This window comes from Caloenas nicobarica, chromosome 23 (assembly GCF_036013445.1).
Source record: "Caloenas nicobarica isolate bCalNic1 chromosome 23, bCalNic1.hap1, whole genome shotgun sequence".
Taxonomy (NCBI): domain Eukaryota; kingdom Metazoa; phylum Chordata; class Aves; order Columbiformes; family Columbidae; genus Caloenas; species Caloenas nicobarica.
Window position 1 is genome coordinate 3,410,295 of NC_088267.1, and position 27,928 is coordinate 3,438,222.

Sequence of the window (27,928 nt, forward strand, 5' to 3'; positions counted from 1 at the left end):
TGCCCGCTCCGCGCCGCGCCGCTCCGCTCCGTTCCGCGCCGCGCCGCTCCGCTCCGCCGAGGTAAGGGCTCCGCTGCTCCGCTCTCCCCGCTCACCTGGGCGGCCCCGCGCCTCGGACGGGAGGAAAAGCTCTTGAATTTCTCAGTCACGAGTCCCGGTAATTCTGATTACTTTTCCCCATGCACAGAGGGATATTGCACGGGTGCTTCCAAACGTCTCTTTCCAGGCGAGGTCCTGCATGCTTCTTTTTATTTCTTTTTCCCTTTTGTCATTCCTTCTTTTTCCCCTGACCCACTTTAATCGCGTGCCTTTTCCAATGAATCGTACCCGTGTTCGGGAACCAGACAGACTGAGCCGTATCCGAACGTTCAGACCATTCTTTTTGCTGTTATGAAATATGTTAGTGAGAACAAAAGTGTTTTGGGAGAAGTACTGTGACCTTTGGGATGACTGTTGCTGGTTGTCCCCTCCCGCAGCTGCAAACATCTGTACCCAGGATCGGGGCAGGTTGCTACGGCTCCTTCCACAAACACCTTGGGAAATATAAGGTGCTTTACTTTTTTAAGAGCATTGCTGTTAATTGACTCCTGATCTACCAGGTTCTCCACCTTTGAACATTCCCAATAAGCCAGGAAAGATCCCCCCTGTACGGTAGCCCCAGGCCAGGCAATAACCTACCGGAGATATTTCTCATCTATGGGCAGCTTTGCTATAAGGAACATGTTTAATAAATCATAAGGCCGGTGAATTCCTGGGATTTTTATTGCCTCTGTAAAAATGCGGTTTTGATCCGTCTGCGAGGGACAGTGGGAAACAAAGCTGCTCCTTTCAGAGCCGGATCCTACGAATTTAGGACATTGAGCTTGTGGTGGGGCCAGCGGCTGTGATACCCCCCGGGGCAGGGGCAGCGCCGTGGTGGGCGGTGGGAGCCGGGCCCCCGCCATGCTTGGGTTTTCTGCCTCTGCCTCAGCTCTTTGAGGGACCGAACGTAGCCCAGGTGCCTGGAGCCCTGTCCTGGCTTCCCTCGCGCTGCCGGGGCTGCGGACATGACCGCACGCACAGAGTTGGGGCAGCGACACTGGGGAAACATCAGAGCTGGACACCCAGCCAGGCCATGCTAGCCCGCCACTTCCATTTTGCCTCCTCGCCCTATTGCCCAAGAGGAAAAACAGCATCAAAAACCCAACTGCTGAAAAACAGGAAAGATTCTTGCAGGAAGAATCGCCCAGTTTCCATCGGCCAGGCTGAGCCGATCCCCGCCGCGAGCGGGGCAGCAGATTGCCCCAGCGTGTTTGGGCAGAGGAATGGAAATAAAGTGATTTTCTTTAGTTGCTTGTTCCAATCTGAAAGCTGGGGTTTAGGGGTGAGAGCTGAGCCGAAACCTGAAAGGCACACAGAGACGTGAACCCGAGAGCTGTCAGGAGCTCGTTGGGATTTTGGAAAACACGAGTGCTGAAGCCCGGGGGGTCGGTTGCGGGTTGGAGGGGTGGAGGCTGCCCGGCTCCAGCCGAAAGCCTGGTCTGTCCCCAGCCACCGAGCTGCCCGGCAGAAGCAGCGGTTTGGTGATGGGGATTTGTCCCCGTCCCCTGCCATGCCTTTGTTTTAGGCTGTGCGGAGCCTGGCCGCAACAGCAGAGGCGGAGAGAGAGCTTTTCTTTGTATGGGGAAGCATTTAAATTCTTTACAGTGATTCATATATTCCATTCATATGAAACACAGTCTTGTGGAGTGTGAATGGGGACTGCTGGGGGATTTTTTTACGGCAATAAGCCCTAGAAGTGTCAGAAGTTATTCACACCTTGGTGAAATCAAGGATATTTCTGTCCGTGGCTCTTGGCAGGGGCTCAGCACAGCTCGCCTTGTGTCGGGTTTTTGGTTTCCCACTCGGATACGGAGCGGGGGGAGCGCAGGGGCAGCTCTCCCGCTGCCCAGTGCTGTCAGCACGTCTTGGGCTTTTCCCAAGGGCCGAGGGGCCCGGTGAGGGCTGTGGCCGGGGGTCATGGGGTGGCCTCCAGTGCTCAGATCCACAGGGGTTCGGACCCTCGCGAGTTAGGCACCCAGAAACTCCCAGGGCTGGGAAGCAGCTGCATGAGATGCTGCTGCCCCTCACGTGTCACCGCTCGTGGGGCAGTCACCAAATCTGCAGGCTGTGCCTGTGGAGGCAGAGCCATGCCCCATAATTTATATTTGTTGTATTTCCAAGTGTTTTCTCCTGATTGCTGTGCTTTGAAGAGTGTGGTCTTCAAACATGGGGTTAACAGATGAAATGTTTCACGTAGATGAGGTTCTTAGGGACGTGGTTTAGAGGTGGACTTGGCGGTGGTGGGTTAATGGTTGAACTCTATGATCTTAAAAGTCTTTTCCAACCAAAATGATTCTATGATCTGCCCTCCCATCATGGGGGCCATATGTCAACCCAGCAAAGGGATGAGCTGCACGAGCATCCCCGCCCCGCAGGAGCTGCAGGGAGGCTGCACACCCCCGCACCCGTGAGGTGCCCCTCCATCGGCTGCTCTGCGGTGGCTTTGCCCATTTCCATGCCAGGAAACCCCAGCCTTTTGCAGCCTTCTTGGGGGTGCTACCTGGAGCAGCCACGCTGGGACCCTGGTGAGAGGTTCCATGGGTCAGGCACTGCCCTGGGGACACTGACCTGTGCGAGGGGCGCTGCCAAGTCCCTGCTGGGGAGCCTGAGCGTGGGGGGAAATAAGGTGGAGCAGCTGGGAGGTGCAGCGGCATCATCCCGCTGCCAGGACATGCGCCAGGTGGGACCAGCACTTGCAGGAGCTCTGGCCTCCACCAGCCGCTCTGGGATGCTTTGAGTTGCTGTAAATCCTCTCCCAAGGAACTGGGAAGACAGTTTTATGGCTGCCGGGGAGGAAGATTAGCAGGGTGTTGTTTTCAGAGCTGATCCATCACGGGACGCGGGCGCTGCGTGGTGCATCCCAGCGCTCGGCTGCTGGGGTTGAGATAAAACCGCCTGGTTTTAATGTTCTGTCTCCTCTTGGGATCTGAGACGTGAGTGACAAAACCGCCTCTGTTGAGGCCCTGGACATCACACGTCTGCCCATGCAGCAACCAGGGGAACGGCAGATGGGGGTATTCGGGACACAGCACCTGCAAAAGGCATTAACCTCGCGGAGAGGGGCTGGTCCCGTCCGTCCTCACACTGTCCCTCTGTCGTCCTCTCCTCTTTCAGCTTGTCTGCAGCCCAGGAAGGAGCAGAGTTTCCATTCCCCTCGTGCTAAAGAAAATGCCTGTGACAAGATCTAATAGTCCAGGAGGGGGAGGGATAAAAAGACACCAAATTGCATTTGTCTTTCCCCAGTTTCTCCCTCCCAGCCCCTTCCCCGTGGGAGGGGTGCCAGCTATCGGCTCTGTTGGGCACGTGCTGGGCTTCCTGCTCCCTCATGTGCTCAGTCACTGGCTAATTAGAGAGGCTAATTAACTATCTTAACAAAGGTGGAGGGGGACATTGACCCATGCCCACTCTCTCCTTCGCACCCAGGGCATCCCTGTGCTGGACGTTTTGGGGAGAGGGGCTGGGTGCTGCAGGCGAAGCGAGGGGCAGCACCCCATGCCACCAGCTCCCCCCTCTCAGTCAGGGCTCAGCTTCCCCCGCGTGGCAACCTGGACGCTGGCACAGACATAATAAACTGCTTTTCCTTTCCCCTTGTCACCAGAGCTATTCCTGAGTCACATTCTGTCTGCCTGGCTCTGGACCCTTTGCCAGGGTCCCCTTCTGCCCCATCCCGCTGTGTCCTCGCAGGATCCACCCCAACAGGGACCCCCAGCTCCCGCTGGCTGCTGCCACCGCAGAGCTCCCGAGCTTGGCCGCGGTGCCGTAGGCAGGAGATGGTGTCATTAAAGCCGAGGTGGGATTAAAAAGGAACCGCAGGCGGGTGGGTGAGGGTCCGTGTCGGCTGAGCCCGTTAGCGGCACAGCGCTGTGGCGGCCCCGGTGTCAGCTGAGTTCACGGAGCAAAGCTGCACATCACAGGCAGAAACCGCAGCCAAAATCTGCAGAGCAGCCGGGTCCCGTCTCCGCCACCTTCCCTGGGGCCGAGCCTGTCTCTCTGTCCCATCTGGAGATGTTTGTCCTCAGAGGCTCATCCAGGCGCCTCTGTCCGGGACAAGGCTTGGCAAGAAGCAGACAGGGAGGAGGACAATGATCCCTGCATCCACCTGCTGTGGGTGGAGGTGAGGGCTTTCCCAAGTCAGGTATTTTGCACCAAAAAACTGAGCCCCTATTTCTTGCACTGAAGCTCCCAGCAAAAGCTCTGCCTTGCCCGGGCAGGACGTGGCCCCGAGGATCTCCCTAACTTGTGCAAAGCTGCAAACACCAGCAGCTCAGCGATGCCGGAGCGCTGGGACCTCGCCGCACTGCCCTGCAGGTCTCTCTGGCTGTCGCCGAGAGCCTCTTCATTGTTCTTGCGGAGGGTTTTGTTTCACTGCTGCCTTCCAAGTTCCCAGGGATCTAAATTCTAAAGCAAGGTCTTGTAAAGAGCCCCGTCCAGATGGATGAGATGATATTGCTGCTATCGGATGAGATCTATCCCCTTACTTTATCCGCAGACAATGCAGCAGTGGGAGCAAACAAGGATACAGCCTTTCTTGGGAGGCACATTAGCCAAATAAGAGATTTCTCTTTGTTTTGTACCGAAACCCAAGACTCGCAGCCAGACCACCTCGTGTAGCTGTCGCGATCCCTGCAGCCACACCAGGATTTACCCTTTTCACTGTAAAATCCCCCATGCCCCAGTTGCAAGCAGGGCAGATGGGTGCTGCTGGTCGCATTGCCAAGGTGTTTCCTTTCTTCCTCCTGCTGTTGGGGACATTGTTGGTGTCCCCAGGGCCACTGCAGGGACAGAGCAGAGCTCTTAGTGGTCTTGGGCAAAGAGACACAAACCTCACAGCTGCAGAAGATGGAGGTTGCTTTGGTCTTGCCCCATCTTTATAAGGGAGCACTGAGCCCATTCAGCTGGGGATTTGGGTTGTTCAGAGCAGCTGAGCCCACTTTGTGTACAACGCTTGCAGTGATGCTTGAAGCCTGCAGCCAATTCACCTGCTTTCAGATTTCATTACAAGTTCTAAAATTCAGCCCAGGTTTGTTTTAAGAAGTTACCGGAGGCTGAGAGAGTCTGGGACTGATTTATGGCTTCCCATCAAAATCATGTGGTTTTACCACAAAACTTGGAAGCTCTGGCTGCATTTTTTCTTTGGAGATGTTGGCTTTGCTCCAGGCTCAGCTCCGAGGGGTGAGGGTGTGAATCCAGGGTGCATATCAGGGATGGAGTGTTCGGGTGCTGCAAGTGAAATGGAGGAGATACGGGTTGCTGCAAAGAGAATATTTCGTGTCAGGGTAACACAGCCATTTTTTCAGGGAAGCGCTGATAAGGCGGCGGGAGCCTTGGCACAGAGGGGAGCTGCAAACAGTTCCTTTGCTTTCAGTCTGGCTTTAATTTCAACACTTGCCACTTATCACCCTTGCATCCTGCTCACTGTTCAGCGACTCGGTGTCAGCAGCCGAGAGCAATGTCTCCCCAGCGCCTGCGTGCCCCGGGGAGGTGCTGACGTCCCTCTGCCCTCCCCAGTGCCCGCGGGGTGAGCTGCTGGTGCCCGCTGGGGTTAAATATGTGGGCTTTTGCCAGAGGAGCATATTTTCAGCCTCAAACACGCATTGTCAATGACTGCAGAAAGGTATTTCTCAGCTGCTCCAGTGTCCTGCCAGCCGTTGGAGAGAAACAAGCCCCTGTTATTGCTATTTCTTCATATTTCCTGATATTGCCAGCCTGGCACTCACAACCCACAGGCAGATCCCTGAAAGTCCTGGATTTGGATTACAATGGCGATACTTTTGTCTTTTCTTTGCTTTTAATTTCAGATGCTTTGTGCCCTGAAGCGGTCAGGCTGATAATGCACCCGCTGCGGGCAGAGCCACAGCCCTCGGGTGAGCAGCCCAGGCACCCAGAGCAGCCGCCGGGGCGATGCGGGGCCATGCCCCGGCACCTCGGGCACAGCCAGGGGTGGGAACAGGGTTGGGCGTGCCCCTCGCCACGGCAGCACGAGGGTCCCGGAGCCCAGAGCCCGCTGTGTGCCCATAGACCTCTGAGGGTCACACTGGGGGAGTCTCAGCTGCCGGCTCGCGTTCGATGCACGAACAGATGAGAACAGTGCTTCGCGTTACATAAATAATGAGGTCACAGCGACTGCGAGCTGCTCCGGCCATGAGCAAGCGCCGCGTGCTGCTGAGCATCCCCGGCGCGGGGGCCGGCGGGACAGCAGAGAGTCGCTCCAGGGCTTGGGTGGCTTTGTGGTTTTAATTTACTGGCTTTTGAAAGTGAAGATGAAAGGGAGAGCCGGGCAGTGTCACATCATTTCCCTGTCTGCCTCCAAAGGCAGCTGGTGGGGCTGCGCTGAGCGCCAGCAGCTCCGTGCCCGCTTCTCGAACCTCCACTTGCTGCTTCCCACCGCTGGCATAGAAACATCTGCACCGCAACACCAAACGCTGCACTGTGCCATGCCGTGGTGGCTGGGGAAGCTTCAGCGCACATGGCACGGCCCCGGTGGGAGATGCTCGGGTGTCCGGCATCGCTCCTCCGGCCACGCTACGTTTGATGCTGCGCGGCACGTCTGTGGATGCTTTTTTCCATTACGCCTTCTCCCGTACCTGTTTCTTAAGGACCACGTGTGATGTTATTGCCGAATGTAAACTACGAGCTCGGACGAGACCCCAGAGCTCCTCTGAGCAGTTATAAGCAGAGCTATACAATAAGGTTGTAATTATTTTATACCAAGCCTGGTATTTTCCTCCCCCCAGGGGAAGGCAAATACAGCAAACCAGAGTGAGCCCGTGCCAAACCGTGCCCAGGCAGCGCTTTTATGAAAGCTTGGGTTCGTAAGAATTAATTTCATTTAAAACATTCTTTTCATTTTTCATAAAGCACAGCAAATCCGCGGTACTTAGGGCAGGAATGCAGCGAGAGCGCTGCTGGGCAGGCGGCGAATTACCCGCGGCAGATGAGCCATGACGGTGGGGTAGCCCATGGACCAGAGCGGTGCTGGTCCCGGCGCTCTCCAGGCATCAGCTGGGAAGAACGGAGATGCTGGAGCAGCCGTCTTGGACACAGCTGGATATGGGACTCCAGTATCCACCCCCTCACATGCTGTGCTCCCAGGGGACATGGGAATTCAAGCGTCTTTGTCCCCAAAGGTCAGGCAAATGCCAGCGTGGCCATTTCCCAGCCCAGCGCCTGCGTGCTGCGGGGTTGTGGCATCCTGCACGGCTGGGACGGGGTGTCACAAATCCTCTGTTTGAGTCCCCTGGCTGGTGGCGGCTGTTCCAGGGAGGAAACCTGGCCTGAAACCCAAGCAGACTTGCTCAGGTGACAGGTTGCAAATGATGTGAGTTTTGGGGCTGGGGTACCTGCCCAGCGCTGGGGGCAGGAGCAGAGGACAGTGTTTGCTTCCTGTGTCCCGATCCTCATTGGAGAAACAGCCCAAGATCCCATTGTTCTGCAATGCAGCCCCGTAGGGAAAGGGTTTGACCAGAGAGGTTATCAATCTCTGCCTCCTGCCTGGCTCGTGGGCTCCAAGCCCACTGGAGAGCGGATAGTGATGAACAGGAGGATTAGAGGGTTTAGCAGGTGTCAAGCCTCATCCTTCATCTGCTGCAGGGAAGACCGGGGCTCGCTCTGTCCTGCTCCCACACCGGCTCTGCCAGTGCCGGGGCTGCCGTCCCCATGGCAGGGTTTTGGGGATGGGGTTTGCTGCAGTCAGGGTGAGCTGGTGCCACCTGTGCCGTGGCAAGGGGTCTGCACCATTCCCAGGGCCTCCGGGCACCGGGCAGCTTTGGCCCATACAGTTTGGCTGGCTGGATGAAGCCCCTGAGCAGGAGAGGTCGGCAGCTCTGTGGCACAGCACGGCACGGCACAGCCGAACAGCTGGGGCGGCGGGGATGCCGCAGGCGTGCGACGAGCCCAGTGATGGAGTTTGCCAGCAGCGGTATCGGGTTGAGCCGCGTTGGTCCGTTGTTTGCTGGGAAAGCGTGAGAGCACAGGGCTGGGCACGCTGTTTATTTTGGTTAAATTGAGTTTTCTCCAGGAGATTGAGGGGTGTGGGGGGCCTCCAGACAAGGGGCTTTTGTGAGCCAGGCTGCAAGCCGATCCCCTTTTGTGGTTTTGCTTTTTGGATGATACGATTTGTTATTCCAAGAACTACCCAGCAAATGGACCCCATTAGCCAAGTCCCCAAAGCGGCTGGAGCCGACGCTCCCGGTGCTTTTGTCTGCGCCCACCTCGGATCCCATGGGAGCTGCTGGGGCCACGGTACGGTGGGGCCTTTGCCCCCAGATGGCATTGGGGTCCCAGAGCAGCTGCAGTTCTGTGATTCCCCATAGCAGCTCTGCAGCATCCCGAGCACGGCTTGGACACGTGTGCTGGCATGGAGCAGCAGGACCTGAGCTGGGGCGGCATGGCGGGTCCTGCCGGAGCCCCCCACCCGCTCCGTGACAGCCCCGACATGGCCGGGTCCACCCGGGGTGGCCGCACAGACGTAGCAGCACCTCGTGCTGTTGGATCCGGGGCCGCGGTGCCGAGGCGTGTCCGTCCCGCCGGACGGTTCAGCCGGAGCATCCTTGGCCCGCTCGGCGTTACCTCCTACCGTGCGGGGATGCTGCTGGCTCTGTTTGTCTTGGCTCCGGCAGGCTCTTTCCTGCATGCGAGCCGGCTGGAGCTGGGTAGGAGCCAGTGGGTTTATAAATAAAAGCATCGGACACCTCTCTGGGTGGTGCTGAAAGCTCCCGAAATAGCCCCGCCAAGGCGCGCGTGGCCGGGGTGTTGGCAGAGGCAGCGCCAGGGCTCCCCCCGCTCCCGTCCCACCACCCCGCACAGCAGCCCCCAGGTCTGGGTGCCGGAGGAAACCTCCCGGGAGCACAGGCACACGGTGACATGGAAAAAGGGGGTCAGCGCTGTTGGGGACATGACGTTGTGTTCCCACAAGGGCAGCAGAGCAGCCCCGGGGCACAGTGCATGTCGGGCACTGCACAGAGGGGACATCGGCTGCGGTGAAACGGCCCCGGGGCCAGCTCTGGTGATGGCGGAGGGCTGGGAGGAGAGCGCCAGCTCTGCAGCTTCACCCGCGGTGCCCGGCACCGTATTGTCACCGCAGCGCGGGCAGGGGAGGGCAGAGGCCGTGGGACAGTGGCCTCGTGCAGCGTTGGCTTTCTGCCGGCGCAGGAAGGACAAACCGCCGGGGTCATGGTCTGGCCACGGCCAAACCCGGCGGGGATGTGGGAGGGGGCAGGAGACGCGCCGGGAGCCAAGTGTGGGGACAGGACCCCCCCCCAGGTCCTGGGGTTTCCCGGCAGCCAGTGCTGGCCCCCGCCAAATTCCACCGAGGGCCTGGCATTTCAACGTGCCGTGCCTTCAGAAAACAACGTTTTAATGCTCTTGCTGTAACTGAGGTGGAAAATGTCCGTGGGCTTGTGCGGGAAGGCTTGTGCACGGGGTCACTGCTGCCGTCCCCGTGCCACCCCCAGCCCGGCCAGCTCGTCCGAGAGCCTTTCCCTGCTCCCTTCCCGCACAACAGCTCCTGGGTTGAGAGCTGAAGAGCTTCTTGGGTTTCTTTCCTCTTTTTGTTTGTGTGGGTTTGTGGGGTTTTTTTTGTTTTTTAAATAATTGTCCTCTAGAAAAATTGAATGAATAGGTCCATTTAATTTTTTCCCCTTGTTCCATTGCCACATGTGAAAGCTCATAAATGCCGGGCAAGCCTGGCAGCAGATGTCCGGTGCTTGGCCCCGCCGGGGCTGCCACGTTTCCTAGAAGGCAGCAACGTGTCGGCACCTGCCTTGGGCTGGGGTCTGCTCCCCGGGCTGGGGGGCAGTTGGGACCGGCGGTGGTGTCTGGTGGGAGTGGGAGTGGGTGCCAGTCCCCTCCCAAGTGCCACAGCAGCCCAAGCAAGGGGGCGCCCCGTGCAGAGGCCGGGGGTCCCGCCGGGCTCAGCGCCACGGCCTGGGGCAGGACGAGCCCCTCTTTGGGCAGCGGGATGGAGGGAGGTTCCCGCACAACAGAGCCCGGAGGAAAACTCTGCCTGGAAAAGCGGAGATGGATGTTTTTCCAGCTTGAAGCCTAAACAAAAGGTTTTGTAATAAGCGCGTCCCCTGGCCTTGGCTCGGCAGCCGGCTTGGCCAGCCGCGGTGGCCGGCACAGCCCTCCCTGTCCCTCCCGACTTGGTTCCTGGCTTCACACCCCAGCGCCCCGTCCCTTCCTCCAGCAAAACGTGTCCCCAGGAGACTGCGGGGACATGGGGACGGGCTCGAGCGCCGCTGGCCGTGTGTCTGTCCAAGGGCTGGCGTCTCTAACAGAAACAAATAAGTTCCACTAAGAAAATATTCTGTATATTCTGCACTGATTTCCACTGGCGCTCGAGCTCCAGGTCCCCAGTTTTGCTTGGCAAAGGGTCAACGGTAACAGAGACGCCCAAGGCCGATGCTCTGCGCCCCGCGGGGACGGGGGGGACCTGGTGCTCCGAGCCCGGAGCCTGCGAAGGTCGCCGGCTCCTCGGTGCTGTTCCCAGGCTGCTGGCACTGTCCCGCCTGCTCCTACCGCTCTGTTCAGCGACCGGGCTCCAGACGCGTTTTTTCCGCTGGGATGGTCTGGGGCACTCGAAATCCATCCCCTTTTCCTCATACGGGTCAGGGATGAAGAGGGTTTGTGGGTGCAGGGTCCAGCCAGGCGCAGGCGGGGGGATCTGGAACCCTTTAGAGCAGATTCAATGAGGTATTTGATTGCACTGGAAATTAGGAGCTTGGTAATAAGATTGTGGCTTCGGGTAGCGGCACGTTGGCGTTACTTGAGCTTGGGAGCTCTTTGTTTATGACAAATCGAGATGGTGCACGTGGGAACGGCGAGTGGCCCCCCCGTGTCCCCGCAGCCCCGGGGCAGGAGGGGAGCCGAGCTGCCCCCCGGGACTCGTGGGGAACGGGGGTTTTGGCGTCATCCCCAGGAGAGCGAGGCCACTGGAATTCCCTGGGAGGCTTTCGGCTCCAAGACAAAGGAAACGTGGGAACTAAAAAAAAAAAAAAAAAAAAAAAAAAAAATCTATCTATATATAAAAATCTCAAATTGAAAAATCAAAGCAGCTGATTCAGCGATGTTGAAACATCTTGTGACAGTGTCATGGCAAATTTTTTCCAAACAAAATTCTGGGAAAAAAAAATCAGCCTGATTTTGCACAACCCGCGTCCGCCCTGACAGAAAGGCACGTGCTGGGGGGTGGCGCGGGGGCTGCGGCAGCCGGGGCGGCGCTGGGATCGGTCCCCGGAGCCCCGCGGTGCTGCAGAGCCCCGGGAGCACAGACGCTCTGCACCCACCGCGGCCCCGGCCCCGCCGAAACCAGCCTTACATGGAGGAAAAGCTGAAATCCAAGCCGGCAGCGCGAGGCTGGGCAGCGGGAATGTGGTTTCTGGTAGCGTCCTGTCAGAGTTTCCACTGAACACCTCAGGCTTGCTGGGCTCTCGCAGCAGCTCTTAGAAATTAAATTAAATTAAATAACATAAACTAAAATGCTGCCTGAAAAGCCGTGCTCCTGCCCCTGCCGGGGTGTGAATATGTGTGAGCAGCTCCGCTGCTGCTGCGCCAGAAAAACTCCTTTATGGTTCGTGGCCCTGGGGACAGCAGGGGATGAAGGGGATGGGGTGGGATGGGATGGGATGGGGTGGGCTGGGATGGGTGCGAGGATGAGGATGGGGGTGAGGGTGAGGATGAGGATGAGGATGGGGTGCTTGGGGCAGCAGGACGGGGATACTGGTGGGAGATACCAGGGAGCGGAACCCCCGCGTCCCCCCCGTGCCCGGGGAGCAGCCGGTGCCGCGGCGGCGAGGGCAGGTAACCCCATCCCCCTGCACCGCCCGCTGGGGAGGGACGCAGCCGAGCCTCCCGCTCCTGAAATGTATTTTAATGTAAACCTAGCTCTAAGGCAGCTTTTTCTCATTTTTAAACTATTTCATATCAACCCTTGGCCTGACATTTGTTTTCTTTGAGTGCGGTGGGGAGCGTGGTCGGCATTGCTGAGGATATCTCCTCAGGAATCTTGGCAGAGGCGGCTCCCTATCTTTGAAGAAACGGCAAATGCAAAACAGAAGGCAGATATTAGAGAAGCGCAAACAATATTTTCCCCCTGCTCGCCCCAGAAGCGGAGCGGCAGCCGGCTCGGGGACACAGCGGTGGGGGGGACCCGTGCGCGGACCCCACCGGCAGCACAAGCACCTGCACGGGCTGACCATGGGGCAGGAGCAACGTGACCCCTGGCACCACGCCGGGGCAGGTCCCTGTCACCTGCAGCCACGCTGTTGTGCACAGGCACGTGGCCAACCTGGTCCCCAAGGACTGTGACGGGTCACCAACCCGCCAGGACAGGGAGCGGTGGCAGCGGTGACACCGGGGGGTTTGCAGCAGAGGGTGGGAGGCTGGTGCAGCCCCCGCCAGGGTCTCGCTCTGGGGTCGCCCCCCGCATGCTGAGACCCTAAGGAAACGCTGCTCCGCGGGTGATGCTGGTGTCCCCGTTGCATTATCGCAGGGGATGTGCAGGTGAGGGTGTGCGGAGCGTGGGCGGCAGCCAGGCACATGCAGGCTCACCTGGGGGTGTTGCTGAAAAGCTGAAAGAGGAGAGGAAACGGAGATCAAAGGAGCCAGCAAAAGCAGGGAGACAGGACTTCAACCCCTGACATTAGAATAAAACAACTGCTGGGATAAACACTGCCAAGCGGTTTCCCATCCCGGGCAGCTGGGCTGGCTGGCGGGGCAGGGGCCGGGTTCTGTTCTTGGCGTTTCGCACATGAGAACAAGTTTTCATAGTGGCTCAGAAATTTGCCGTGGCATCTGGGCAGCCAGGAGAGCACTGGGCAGGGGCTGGCACAGCTGCGGTGCCACCGCATTCTCTCGGGCGCAGAAGCCGCGTCCCCCCAAGATAGTCGTGCAGGTGCAAGGGGCTCCAGCAGCACCGGGCTGTGTTGTGCCACGCCATCGCCCCGGCGTCGATGGGGACCCAGGAGGGCTCCGGAGCATCCCTGCCCACGCATCCCAGGCTGCAGCGCGGGCAGCAGCCCCCGAGCGAGCTGAGCCCCTCTGAGCACCCTGCCCCAGACAACGGTTCATTATAATTAAGCCAGTGACCCCAGCACGAGGCTGGAAGTTTAAATGTCTGCGGTTGATGGCCACTTGCCTGCAAATTCCCCGAGATGGGAATCGCTCTCTGCGGGTCCCTCCAGGCTTAGCAGATTTGTTTGCAAAATACTCGTTGCATTAGAAAATGCTGTTTCTGCCCCAGACCTGCAAGGGCAAAGTGGCGTCTGACCCGTGGACCCCGAGTACACGCTGTCCCCTTCCCACAGAGCTCTCGTGTCCCTGGAGCGGGGCTGCGCTGGCCGACCAGCCGGCACGCGGCCGTCGGGGAGCGATGCCCGAAGCTCCTGCAGCTCGCTGGGGCTCACAACCCACGTCCCTCCTCGGGGCGTCTGGGCAGATGCTCCACGTCCTGCACCGGGATGCGGGTGCGAGAGCCTGTGCTCGGGTCACAGCACGAGCTGGGGCTCACAGGGCAATTCGGCCCCTGCGCAGACCCTGGGAGAGCAGCTGCAGACCCTGCCCGGCAGCTGCCGGGGTGGCAGCGGGGACAGGACACCTCCAGCCTCTGCTCTCGCTCTGCTCGGTCTCTCGGCCGTCAGGGACAGCGTCACTGCTGCCCCCAGGCAGGCCAGCGTCCCACCGGGGGGAGGAGGAGGAGAGGGGAAGAAGAGGGGAAGAAAGAAATGAATCCCCACAAAAATGTCTTCATAACAGGAAACGTCTCATAAAATACCTGTGGTTTGGCATGTGTGATCCGACTGGTCAAACTATGCACCTGGCAGGCAACCCTGCTATTAATGCTGCGCAGTCTGGTATTTCGGTGGAGCCGGGGCTGGCGGGGGGAGGAGGACGGGACCAGGGAGCCTGGGGGGCAGAAACGCTCTGTCGGGGCTGGGGCGAGAGGGGGACGTGTCCCTTGGGTCTCACTCGCCTCTGTGTGTGCCCAGGGGACATCCCAGCTGCGTTTTGGTGAGGGGACCACGGTGCCCCGGGGATGTGGTGAGCCGGGCTGAGCCTCATGCCTTGGGCAGAAATGGGGCATGTCTGCAGCTTTGGGTTTTGCACCAGGGCCGCGTCCAAGCCCACGCAGACCCGGGGGTCTCTGTCCAGCCGTTCCCAGCAGTGGCTTCACCCCCACGTGCACCCTGGGCTGCGGCCGGGCACGTCGGCGGCGATCAGCGCGGGGCTCTCCCCTGCGCAGCGGAGGAGTTTTGACAGCGGGAGGTGAGGGATTAAGCCCTGAGCCGTGACCTGCGGCGGGCTCACGCCTTGCTGCGCTCGGGGTCGTTAATCCGCCTGAGCTGATCCCTGACCCGGCGGCTGCGGGATCAAGCAGCGGCACCGACCCTGTTGTCAGAACCGCTGGACCCCGCACCCCTCAGCTCTGGGTAACGTGCACACGGGCAACGTGCGCCACGGGCGCCGCGCAGGGCCCCGCCACGGCCAGGTGCTGGCCAGACCTTGGTGTGTGGCACAGCATGGCATTGCACGTGGTTCAGTGTGTTGGGAGGCGAGTCAGGACAGAGAGGGATCCCCAGGTTGGTGCCAACCAGCTGGTTCATGGCGAGTGGAGCGAGCGGAGCCCGGCACCCCACCACCTCATGTTGTACCCCTGTCCCGTGGCCGCAGCCCCCCCAGTGCCGGCTCCTTCCCGCACCCCAGCACGGCCAAGGGTCCCCCAAGCCGCCCATGTGCCAGCTGGCTCGTGGCTACCAAGAGCGGCTCGGTCCGTGGCCGTTCCTTCAGCCCTCCGCACGCCTTGCGGTAGCCGTGGACGCAGCAGGAGTTAATTAGCACAGAGCCCCCAGCCTTGGGGTTAATTTGGCTGTAAGCACTGCCTGGACCGGGGCCGTTCACATGGACACCGTCACCGCCCGCAGCAAGCCGGGCACGGCTGTGCCACAAAGTGATGCGCTGTGCCACGCCGTGCCGTGCCACGCCGTGCTGTGCCATGCCGTGCTGTGCCATGCTGTGCCCAGCCCGCTCTGCGCAGGGGCCGGCGCAGGCGCTGCGGGGGTGGCGGGAGGCTGCCTGCAGATGGGGTGGGGTGTTTTTCTTTCGTCAAGGAAAATGTTTTCTTGTTCCTTCGGCTGATGGGCAGGCGAGGCTCCGGGGCCGTGTGGCGCGTACAGCAGCGCTTGGATCCGATCGGGTGTCGTGCAGTTAAGCACTGGCTGGTGCCAAGACTCTCCCCGCGCTCCGGCGCTGCTCGGCCAAGCTGCTGCCTGATGCCTTTGGCTTTGACAGCCCAGCCTACGGAAACAACGTGCTCACTCTGTTTCAATAGCTCACTTTTCGTTTTTGACTCATTTTATTATTATTTTTAAAGCATGCGTCGCGCAAACCAAATCACCTACCTCCCACTGGAGTCCGTCCAGCCCCGTGTTGGGCTTGGAAAACCTCCCTGCTTTATTTTTTATTGTAAATGACCGGAGGATGGAGCAGCTCGATGGGACACGGCGGCGTCCAAACCCGCACTGCTCCAGCCCACCCACACACGCCGGCTGCTCACTCGGTCCTTTCTCTGTGCAGCGTCCACCCGCGCCAGGCGAGAGCATGAGGTGCCACCGCTGCTCGCCAGCACTGGGGAGAGTTCCTGCCGCGGTGCGGCACGGGGACGGGGACGGGGTGAAGCGCATCGTGGTCCCCATCCTGGCTCATCCTCGAGCCCCAGGGGCTGGCGTGGCCCGGGTGGGATGCGGGGACAGAGCCGGGTGAGGGCCAGCGAGCGGCACGCTGCTCCCCACACCGATCACGCTTTTACTGCCGCGTTTAAACAAGTTCTCCATTTTACTGACCTCGAACCGCAATCGCGGATCCCCTGTGGATCACATATATTGACTTCAAAAATAATTAGCCTTGAAGGGAGCAGGCGCGGTGCCTGCCTGCCAGGCCCATAATTAATATTTAAATAACGGGAGTCATAAATCAGCGGCAGCTTAGCGAACAAGCCCCTGGTTGTGCGCACGGGGGAAGCGAGCGGCCGCGTTGCTCGCAGGAAGGTCACCCGGTGTGCGGCACGGCTGTGCCGGGAGCGGTGACATGGGTGCTGTGGGGGGGGACAGTGCGGGGCAGCAGCCCCTTCCCCCGGGAATGGCCGGGCACCCACCAGAGCTCACCAGACCCACCGGCACATGCCACGGGCTGGTTTTGCACAACGGGTCAGCCCGGGCTGCGCTGCCTGAGCCCCCGTGCTCCGGTGAGAACAAGGTGATGTTTCTTGTCTCCTTTCTCATGCTTTAAGTGTGAGATTTTTTTTCCCCTTTTCCCGGCGCTTTCATGGTGTGCCAGGGGTTTTTAACACGTCTGCTCCCCGGCTGCCAGCGGAGCAGACACTCGCGCGGTTCGCGCGGTGGCTCTGAAGCCGTGCCAGGGGTCTCGGTGCTGCGCCGCACCGGCACAGCCAAGCCCCCCCGCACCAGCGCGGTGCTGCTGAGCCCCGTCCCTGCTCCACCGCATCACCGGAGCCCTTGAGCTCCCCCCCGTATGAACCCTCTGGCCCCGCTGCTCCTGCCGGGCTTGGTGTTTCTTCAAGGAGCTGTTGTGGTCGAACGCCGCGTCGTGGCGGGGGCTCTGGAGCTGCAGTTGGGGGCACAGCCCATCCTGCAGCGCTCGGGAGCCCCCAAAGCATCTTCCCTGCTCCAGGTGGGAAAAAGTGTCTCCTGGTGGGATTTCTGCTCCGTACCAGAGCGGCCCCCGGCCCCGCAGGGGGACAGGAGGTGACACCCAGCCACAGGTGACATCCGACCGACTGCAGGTGACACCTGCCCACAGGTGACACCTGCCCACAGGTGACACCCAACTGCAGCCGTCACGGGCACCGCGGCCCCATCCGCACCACGAACCAGCCGCTGTTCGCAACCTGCCCTGGGAGATGAGGACGCCGTGCGGCCGCTCCTTATGATTAATTACCATTTCACAACGTGGGAGATTTCAGGCATGAAAGAGCCTCTTCGCAGACACGTCGTGTGCACTTTATCCATCGTACGAGACTCCAGATGTTTCCATTTTATTCTTATTAAATCAGTGCCTGGAGAGCCCGGGTAGCGCGAGGCCTCCAGCCCCGGTGCCGGGCAGCGCTGTGGGGGACAGGGAAGCACCGGAGTCCCCGTTCCCTGGGGTCTCAGGCCAGAGTCCCCCCCATTGTCCCCACGGCCCCTCGGGAGAGTCACCCCACGTGCTGCTCCCCTGTTGGAGCCACGAGCAGCATCGTGTGAAAACAGCCCAGCCGAGGGGATGGGTAACGGGGCGAACAAAACCCAGGTGGGAGACGAGAGCTGGGGAGGGAGGGGGTTGCAGACGGAGGCACAGGGGTCATACCAGGTAAGGAAAACAAATAAATAGCTGATTCAGGGGTTTGCTCTCCCGTTTTATTTAGCAGAAACTGTATTTTTACAGCTGCAATCCCTTAAAATGGGATTCTTTTTCCCTCAAACAAATCCTTGTAAAATAATGCTTCATGAAAATAAGCGTTCCTCTACTCGACCCCAAAGACAGAAAAACAGTAACGCCGGCAAGGCCCTGTCCACGCTGCCGAGGAGCGTCCCTGTGTCCCTGGCCATGCCCAGCCACAGCGGCCTCCTGTCCCGGTGCTGTGGCGGGTTTGGTGCAGCCCCGGTGCCGTGGCGGGTTTGGTGCAGCCCCGGTGCCGTGGCGGGTTTGGCGCAGCCTCAGTGCCGTGGCGGGTTTGGTGCAGCCCCGGTGCTGTGGCAGGTTTGGCGCAGCCCCGGTGCAGCCGCCGCGGTGGGACGGGCAGCGCGAAGCAGAGCTGCTCTCCCAGCATCACCCACCGCGGCCGCCTGCACCCTGGCAGGGCCCGGGCTCCATGGTGCCACCGCGGCAGAGCCGTCCCGGTTCCTGCAGCCCCGGCACCGCGCAGGGGGACGCGGCGCCAGCTCCGGGGCACAGCAGCGGTCACGGCCACCTCGTCACCTCCAACAACCTGCCAAAGTGCTCGGAGCAACAGGAACAATCCCACACCAGGGCTCCCCCTGCCCTTTGCATAATTTGCTTTAATTTTGTTTTAATTTGGGGGCTTTTTGGGGTTGTTTTTTTTTCCAGGCTGCAGACTTTTTTTTTTTCCCACTGCTGCTTCAGCAAAAGCAATTCAGGAAATTCTGATCAAATCCCGGTGCCCAGCAGCCCTGCCCCTGCTCCCCGGTGGGAGAGGCAGCGAGCTTAATTCTCATTAGTAACCACCACGGGTCAATTATTGCGAGGAGGAGGAAAACCAGCAAAGCTCTTTGGTATCACATGTTATTTAAGCTTCTGAAAATAAATGTTCTTTGCAAATCAATCTGTTTGCAGCCCCGCGCATGGAGCTGGCCCAGAAAAAGTTGCTAGAGGAAAAGTATGTTTATAGAGGGTATTTATTTTAAATAAACAAGCACTCAAGGCAGAGGCTGTTGCTCCTGACCGCCACAGCCCTGCCCTGGGCTTTCCTGGCCACGGGCTCCCATCCCGAGTGAGTTCCATGGCTGTGCTGGAGCCACAAACACAGTGAGTCTTGGGCTGCAACATCGTGGTTTTGGTCCAGCACCCACCAGGAGACACAGCACCCGCTTCGGAGACGCAGCGCGAGCCGCCCACGGGAGCCTCTGCCAGAGCACACACGGGTTTTGATAGAGGAGAGATACGACAGCAACGCTTGGCTCAGCGAGCTCTGGTTTCCATCCTGCCTTTTTCCCCCTCTTTTTTTTGACTGACGTGGGCATAACTGCAGACAAACAGGTGCTGGGGCAGCTCTGAGAGGCTCCGCTGGGTGTGCGTGGTCAGTTATTGCTCACAAACCGTGTATTTATTGTGCATCTCCCAGCCAGCACGTCAGGAAGGATAACGTGTTCAGGGCAACTGTGGTCCAGAAAAAGGCAAATTTGGGGGAGTCCTGCTCCCACCGGGATCCTTCCCGGGGTGCCAGCAATCCTGGCAGGACAGGGGGTGCAGATGGGGTGTTGGGTGCTTGCTCTCACTGTCGCCTTGTCCGCAGGAGCCGCGGGAGCAGGATGCTGCCGGACGCCGCCGTGCTGCTGGGGATGCTGGTGCTGGTGCTCGGCCTTCGCTCGGTGGCAGGAGGAGGCGCTGGGGGCTACGGCCAAGTCAAGTACATGCAGCCCATGGTGAAGGGACCCCTGGGACCCCCCTTCCGCGAGGGCAAAGGGCAGTACCTGGGTAAGGGACGCGTTTGGCAGGGGGTGGGATGGGGCTGGAGTGTCCTGCAGCCGTCAGGCAAGGGATGGGGCAAAGCTGGGGCTCAGGTGCCTGGAGCCACTGGGCCGGTGCTTGGCCCTTGGGAGGAGCAGCTGGAGCTCCCCCGGTTCACACAGCCCCGGACCCCCCGGGGAGCCAAAGCCTTGGCTCTGGGAGGAGAAACTGGAGAAGGCTGGGCTGCCGGGGGCTGATTTACCGCTGGGCTGAGTGGCTTATCAGGAGTTCAGCTCAGCACACGTGTCAGAAAACACACAGTAAAACCTGGAGCCGAACCACGAGCCCCCCTCCCTGCCCCCTTCCCAGCTGTTGTAAAGCTGCTCTCTGAATCCTGGCCAGAGACAAAACCTTCCAGCGCAGTGCAGGAACGGTTCAGCTGCTGGTGGGACTGGATTCAAGTATCTCCCTGCTGGTTTTCCTTTTTTTTTCCCTTTCTTCCTATGCATCGGAGCGGCTCGTGCTGCCTGCTAACCATGTCGGGGAGAGGAGCGAGCATGCCAGGCTCTGCAAGGCGCCGGTTGCTGTGAGCTCTGCCCCGTTAGATCAGGCAGGGGTTAGAGGAGCCACTGAGGCAGAACAGAGCACGGGCATCCCCTGGACTGACTCACCTAAAACCCCTGGGAAAGAGAAAAGGGGATGGATGGGGGGATGCAGGCATGGGGGCAGCTGCGGCCTGAGCTCCCATCTCCGCTTAACCTCAGATTTGGCAAGGAAAATCCCCGCTGGCCTCCTGCCCTGCTCGGGGAGCTCAGCTGACTCCCGCGACGGCGCAGGCCGTGCCGTGTCCCCGCGGGTTGCCCCGAGCCGGTGGGAGCTGCGCGGGGTGCCTGTGGGTGCCAGCTAGTGAGAGACAGGGCTGCGTTCCTCAGGGTGCCAGACACCTTTTCTGGCCTCAAACCAGACTCCCCAGGAGCACAAAGGCAGGTGAGGGCAGGAGATCGCAAATGCTAAAAGCATTCAAGCAGATATTTGCACGGCTGGGTTTTATTTTGGCTTGGTTAAAACGGTGCAGCACCATCTGTCATGGCTGTGGTGGGGTCCTGCGCTGCTGCGGAAGATGAGATGCAGCAACACTGGTCCCATGCAGCGTCCCCGCGAGCCCGTGAACCTCGCTCTCACGAGACGGCGCTTGGCAGCGGCGCTGGAATGAGCTGGGCCGGGCTCTGCCAGGAGCAGCCAACCTCTCCTTCCCGCAGCGTCATCCGGCTGCACTGGCCAGACCCGCTGCTGACTGCTTGTGGCTGTGAACCGCTTCCCACCTTGTTGGATCATTTCTCTGCCGGCCACGTCCCTCTCCCAGGTGTGGTGGGGACCTGAGATGGACCGATGCGGCTCCAGAGGGGCTGCGGGATCCGCCTGGCTGTGTCGGCGCTCCCCGGGCGGTGCAGAGCTCCATCCCCTTCCCCTGCCCCATCTCCTTCCCCTGCCCAGCGGGCTCCTGGCCTTGGCGTTCCCGGCAGCTTTGTTCGTGCTTCGAGGGGAACACACAACCCCACGCTGCTGCTGTGAAACGCAGAGCTCCGAGACATGCGTCTGTGGTAACACACAGTCTTTTGAAATCGGAGACCGCTGGGGCTGCAATGTCCCAGTTTCTCTCCGCTAACGTCCCCGGTTTGGTTTTCCCGTCTGCTTTTTTGGCCGCCTGCAAGCTGGCAGCTCTCGCCTGGCGTTCCTCTTCGCTGCCTTGTGTGAGAGCATGTGTGCGCTTTTTCCTTCCTTCGTGGGCTCAGCTGTAGATCCTTGTTCTGATTCCATGCAAAATGACCTAGAAAACTAATTTATTTCAAACCGTTGCAAGACAAAAAAAAAAAAAAAAAAAGAAAAAAGGGATGGGGAGAAAACACATTGAAATAATTTTCTGGAGAAAAATTTTTCCAGAATTGAAACCCCAGAAATCTGTTTTAGTGCAACACTTCACATTTCCCTCGTCTTCTTTCCTACACCGTTTTCTGGGGTGAGGAGCAGGAGATTTGCAAAAATCCAGTGGCAATGTCATGACAGACAAGTATTTCCGTAACCAAGACAGCCAAGTGACCTCTGTTACAGCCTAGGATGTGGGCCAGGCTTTGATATACAGATAAGCTCCGAAAATGTTTCCATTACCAAAAGAAAAACAAGCAGGCACCAGGCTTGGAAGTGGCCAGAGCTAATTGCTGTGCTTAGGGAAGGTAAAGCCGCCGCTGATGCGCCGGGAACGGTGCCTGCTGCTGCTGTTATTCTTTTCACGTGTCTCAAATCTCCCCTAATCTTTTCCCGTTGACTGAGAAAATCTCCGCGTTGGCAGCTCCTGGCACTGCGGGTGTCTGTGCTCGCCCAGTGCCCGGCCTGGCGGCCCTCAGGATCCCTTCCCATCCCGGGAACTCGCCCGTACGGATCTGTTCCCAACTGGAATGATCTACCGTAGGCAAATTCAGTATAAATTTGCCCAAGGTGTCAAGGCCCTTTCCTCTGCCCTTTGCATTTCTCACCATAGTCCCATGCACACGTGACTGCCAAGTATTTCCTTCATTTCAAGCTTCCCAAAAAAAGAGTTTGTCACATTTGTTCTTTCTCGCCTGCTCCTGGTGTCACGTGGGAAGCGAGAGGCGGCCTGGGCCGGGCTCGAGCCGCTATTTATGCTCATGTCTGCGCTTTGAGCACCGAGCTGCAGTGGGCATGTAGTTTGGCTCTCCTCGGCTTTGGAGTCTCTCAGCCCATTAGTTTCTCTCTTATATCCGTTTGCAAAAGACCTCTATAAATTCTTTAAATGTCAAGTGGTTACGGCCTATTCCCAGCTGGGCTGACTCATTTGGATGTAACCGAAGTTTCATTTTCCTTGCAGCTATTGGCTTTTCCTCCATCCTCAGCGGTTTTTTTCTTTTTTTTTTTTTGGTGAGTTTTTCTCTGCCTTGCTAGACACGAGAGCTGAGCCAGCAAGCACCGCGGGCATGTCTTAACCCATACACGAATCACCTCGTCGGTCTCTCAAGTACATGTCCAAGAGTTTTCTTTTTAATCCAAAAGGATTAAAGGTCTCCCGAGGCCCTGGACTCGAGGGATGGGGTGCAGGGATTATCCTCAGTCTTGGCTCACTCTGTTGCCATCCTCTCGGCTGAGCCCAGGCAGGAGCGACTGAATCCCACGGTGCTTTCGAGGCTGCTGGGAAGTGAGGCAGCAGGAGGTTTGAATCCAGCTCCTAACAAAACCACAGTAGGTCATCACGAAACAACAGTGCCAGAGCCGACGGCAATCGCTGCTCTTGTTGCCACCCTCTGTGGAGGGATGGATGGAGTAAGGCTTGGATTAGCACCCTGGGCTCTGGCCAAGGTCTTGCCTCAAGACAGTCCTGCTGACGTGGTGGCCCGGGAAGCCGCTGTGGCTATGTTTAAATTAAACCATTTCTAGAGAAGGACAGGCTTGCAAATACAGACCCAGGCAGCGCTGCAGCCCCGGGCTCTGACACCCTGAGGACATCACACCCCAGGCACGTCCTCCGTCCCCCGCCAGCCCCAGTAACACTCCATGTCTCCTCTCTCCGCAGACATGCCGCCGCTGCTGCCCATGGACCTCAAAGGGGAGCCAGGACCACCAGGGAAGCCCGGCCCACGCGGACCCCCCGGCCCCCCCGGCTACCCAGGAAAGCCGGGCACAGGGAAGCCAGGAATGCATGGCCAGCCTGGGCCGGCCGGGCCCCCCGGCTTCTCCGGCATCGGGAAACCCGGCATCCCCGGGCTCCCTGGAAAGGCGGGTATGAAAGGGATGCCCGGAGCCAAGGGTGAGCCTGGTATGCGTGGAGAGCAAGGGCCACGGGGACTGCCCGGCCCCCCGGGGCTGCCAGGGCCCGCTGGCATCTCGGTCAACGGGAAGCCAGGTCCCCAGGGCGGCCCCGGCCTGCCCGGGTTTCGGGGTGAGCCTGGCCCCAAAGGAGAGCCGGGTCCCCGCGGAGAGCGAGGGATGAAGGGTGAAAATGGCGTGGGAAAGCCGGGGTTACCGGGGCCCCGGGGAAATGGGGGCCCTCCCGGCCCTGCAGGGCCCCCAGGGCCCGTTGGCGTTGGAAAACCTGGCCTTGACGGGCTGCCGGGCGCACCGGGGGAGAAGGGCGACATGGGCCCCCCGGGCGGGCCTGGCGTCAGTGGGGAGCCCGGCCCCGCAGGGCCCAGGGGCCCCCCCGGCATCGACGGGATCGGTGTCCCGGGCATCGCGGGGGTGCCAGGGATACAGGGACCCACGGGACCGAAGGGAGAGCCGGGGATCCGCGGCCTCCCTGGTTTACCGGGCCCAACGGGCTACGGGAAGCCGGGCTTGCCCGGCCTAAAAGGAGACCGCGGGCAGCCCGGGGTGCCGGGAGCCATCGGCGATAAGGGCGAACCTGGTGTCGATGGGGAGCCGGGTGAGCCGGGCCCTGCCGGCATCATCGGGCCGCCGGGTCTGCCAGGGTCCATGGGCCTGCCGGGCAAGCATGGGCTGCCCGGCCCCAAAGGGGACGTGGGGCCGAGCGGGCCCCCCGGGATGCCGGGGATGCGCGGGGACCAGGGCCTGAACGGCTTTGCGGGGAAGCCAGGGGTGCCGGGAGAGAGGGGCCTGCCTGGGTCACAGGGACCCCCCGGCCCAGCAGGCCCCAAAGGAGAACCGGGGTTCATCGGCCTCCCAGGGGTGCCCGGATTAACGGGCGGCCCTGGGCCCAAAGGGGACGGTGGGATCCCGGGGCAGCCAGGGCTGCGGGGCCCCTCCGGCATCCCGGGCTTGCAAGGACCCGCCGGTCCCATGGGGCCTCAGGGGATACCGGGGCTGAAAGGGGAGCCCGGGCTCCCCGGGGTTCCTGGTGAGGGGAAGACGGGCGAGCCCGGCATGGCCGGACCCATCGGCCCCCCAGGAATGCCGGGAACGCCAGGGCTGAACGGGCCGCCAGGCCCACCAGGGCCGCCTGGGCCACCGGGAGCACCCGGGGTGCTGGACGAGACGGGCATCGCGGGGCTGCACCTGCCGGACGGCGGCGTGGAGGGCGCCGTGCTGGGCAACGGCAAGCCGGGGAAGCCACAGTACGGCCGCGGAGAGCTCGCCGCCCGCATCGCGCCAGCATTCACCGCCATCCTCACCTCCCCCTTCCCGGCGTCAGGCATGCCGGTCAAGTTCGACCGGACTTTGTATAACGGGCACAATGGCTACAACCCGGTCACCGGGATATTCACCTGCCCCGTATCCGGCATCTACTACTTTGCCTACCACGTGCATGTCAAAGGGACTAACGTCTGGGTGGCTCTTTATAAGAACAACGTCCCCGCCACCTACACCTACGACGAGTACAAAAAGGGCTACCTGGACCAGGCCTCGGGCAGCGCCGTGCTCGAACTCAAGGAGAACGACCAAGTCTGGGTACAGATGCCCTCGGACCAGGCCAACGGGCTGTACTCCACGGAATACATCCACTCCTCCTTCTCGGGGTTCCTGCTTTGCCCCACATAACGGCTGTTCGGCACATTTCCGTTTCACCCACTTTAGCCATAAACTATCTTTTTTTTTTTGATAATGAAGTTTTTAAAAATTAATACAAAAAAAGAAAAATCACTGGGAAGAACACGCAAGCCGTTGTCGTGGGACCTTGCTTCATGCTGTTTGATCCATGAGTCAAGAGGGTAATCGGAAAGGAGACATCTATCTAGCTTGCTTTCTTTTTTGTGGGAGGGAGGGGAGTGACTTCCTCAGCAAAGAGTATTCGGAATAAATCTTACCCTAGTGACTGTACATCAAACACAGGAACGCGCTTGGGATGGCAAGGATCTGGCTCTGCAGTCAACTGCTCTGTGATCCAGAGAGGGTCGTTGGGAAGACCAGACCCTCCCGGTCTGTAATCAAGTGCCCTTGTTTCCCATTTTGAGTAGAAGTTAAATAAATACAGCTGTTGCCATGGATGGTGTGTTTGCTAACCAGCACGGGGGTCCCAGGCACTCAACACAAAGCAGAGATCCGTGACGGATGGAGAAATTTCCTTCCCAAACCATCAGGTGCCCAAGTTTCAGTCTCACAGATGCCGATTTGTTCAGACTGTGCTTTGAGGGCAGTCTCTCCGATTCACTGCGGACTCAGTGTGGTTGGATTTATAATCATAAAAAGTGGGACACTTTGCATAAGCACCTTCTTATAAGAAGTAAATATTATTTTTAACTCTCCCCCCCAGCATCTTTAGGAATAAAACCATCCAGGCCTCGGTCTCTGGGAGGATGACAGACGAGCTGTTCCAAAGCTGCTGAGGGACGCTGGGACCCCTGTGACGAACAAGGATCCTCTCTTGGGTTAATTCGTCTAAGGGCAAGTCCAAGGGCTCGGTCTGTCCTGTCTCTTTGCAGCCCAAAGACGTGTTTGGCCTTGGGAGCATCTTATTCCCTGACAGCACGAGGACGGCTCTGCAAGCCCAGCTTACGGTGCTTCTAGCCTGGTTTGACAGGTTTAGTTATGCTTTCTTGGAAGTGCCACTTACGGACAACCTGCTTTTACTGTCTCACTATTCTGGGATGTGTAAACTTTTGCATTGGTATCCCCCCTTTCTCTGGGGACCTTTTAATTAAGAAAAAAATAGTGTTTGTTCTAACATTCCATTCAGTCCTTTTACAACGGTGCTATTATCTACTTAACAATGTTATTGACAAGTCTAGTGCAATATGTACCTGTAAAAGTGCACCATTTCAGGTGCCAATCTGTGACTTAGGTTAAGAAAAAAAAAAAAAAAATCACATTTGTCTGTTTTTACCACTTTGTCTCACTAATGCTTGAAATGTCACTGACCTGAACATGAGCGACCAGGTTCTGGGAAAGGTCTGCCCAACACTGACCCCTTGGTTGCTCTGGCCTTTGCTAAAGGGAGCGACCGAACCCTGCTCTTTGCAGATTTCCTCATGGTAGAATAGTCTTTGCCACTTGCACTTACAGTTAGGCGATTCCTCTCATCCCAGGCGAGTAGCACGCTGCTGCTGTTAATCCATGTGTGTTACACGGCACGTCCCTCCGCAAAGGCACATCCCTGAGAAAACAGCAACAATTTGGTCACCAGCTGAGCACCTACCCTTCCATTTCCCTAGAGCCTGTTCTACGGCCAAAGAAACACAGCAAGAATGGGACTGGGGATTGTTCTCCAGAGGGACTGTACAAGACATTTAAACAACTTTTCTTTTTCTGTTTCTGGTTTGGTTGGTTTTGTCCTGTGTTTCTGCCTCTTGCCATCCAGGGCTTCCTTTTAAAAAACACTCCTATCCCTGAAATAAAGAAACACAAAATGAAACGTACAGTTGAAAGGCCAGTGCGGCTGGGGCTGGGCTGTCCCCCATCCCGGGGATTTTACTCCACATGAAGCTGCACATTTCAAGTAAAGATGAAACCTTCTCAAGGTGAAAGGCTGCCCCAGTGTCTGATCCCCCAGACGTGTTTAATTCCTGAAGGCTGAGGGGTGTCGGGACCATTCGGGCTTTGATCATACTGAGTTACTCCCTGGCAGGAACAGGAGCTGTACAAAAAAAGTCCCTAAAATTAAAAACGGAAGCTCAGATGCGGTAGGGCGGCAGGAAGGGGCCTGTGTCTCCTTTACTGAAGCATCTTTCTGGGGAGCACAGCGATGAGCTGGAGCCGCGCAAGGCACCGGCAGCAGGGCCAGGAGCTCCTCGCGCCAGGGTGGAAGCTTCATCCTGTTCCTCAGCAAATCCACTTATTTATACTGTGTTCTAACCTACATTCCATCTCTTTTTGTTCTGTTTTATTCGAAACTTGTTCTAGCTGGCCAAAAGCAATGACACAAATACTCACTGTAACCACACCGAGAGGTTAACTTGTTCAGTGCTGTAGATATTGTTTCGCAATTTCACTTTCCCTTCTTGTGCAGAGCATAAACCATAATCAACCTTCCGCAGCTATATAACCTTTACATTTACACAGTAATGGAAAGGCAAAGGTGTTACACGCACATAGTTAGGCTAGAAGAAACGATGCACAGGATGAGGGAGGCTGTTCACTAAACCGGACACTGTCAGGAAGAATTGGGTTTTTTTCTGGAGTACTGAGTACGTGATATTCGCCAGCAGAAAGGATTATTTTCTGTCGTGTGTGTGAGCGCATGGGATTTTGGTTTCAATCACAATAATAAAAAAGGTTGGGTTGGATGAAGTATGTCTATTTTTAATTATGAAAACTGCATTACAATGTGCATTTTTATATACAAATTCTTACTATTTTTTTTAATTTGCCTCTAGTATCTTCATTTCTAACCTAGTATATAGAGGTTTTTAGTTTTGTAAATACTTATTACATGCACTGTCTGTCATAGTAAAAGTTGGTTTAAAATGCACTCTTTGTGATCAGAAACTGGCCTTCTCTTCAGAACTAAAATACAGTACTTGATTGTATTGACAAAACATCAATAAAACTTATTGTATAAAAGGTGGCCTCAGCTGTGCCTTTGTCCTGCTATTAACGGGCTTGCTCCACCTTGCCAGCAAAACCATTCGTTCCCTTCTCACATCCAAGCTCACTTGTTCCCAGCAGATTTGCTTGCTAATTAATATGCTTATGCAAGAAGGCATCGCGCGCTTCTTGTGATTACAGAAAATATTTCTGTCTCCAGAAGTTCGTTTCTAAAAAAAGA

The 27,928-nt window shown here is 58.3% G+C and overlaps 1 protein-coding gene across 2 annotated transcripts; it reads left to right on the forward strand.

Moving 5' to 3' along the window:
- Nucleotides 1-27,672, forward strand: COL8A2 (collagen type VIII alpha 2 chain). Of its 2 annotated transcripts, none has more exons than XM_065650391.1 (3): nt 1-61; nt 19,106-19,287; nt 22,844-27,672. In XM_065650391.1, the coding sequence occupies exons 2-3, from the start codon at nt 19,122-19,124 to the stop codon at nt 24,763-24,765; spliced, it is 2,088 nt and encodes a 695-aa protein (XP_065506463.1). In that variant the 5' UTR covers nt 1-61; nt 19,106-19,121; the 3' UTR covers nt 24,766-27,672. The 2 variants fall into 2 exon arrangements, with proteins under 2 accessions (XP_065506463.1, XP_065506462.1); XM_065650390.1 differs by lacking the exon at nt 1-61 and adding an exon at nt 91-157.
- The last annotated feature ends 256 nt before the right edge of the window (nt 27,673-27,928 follow it).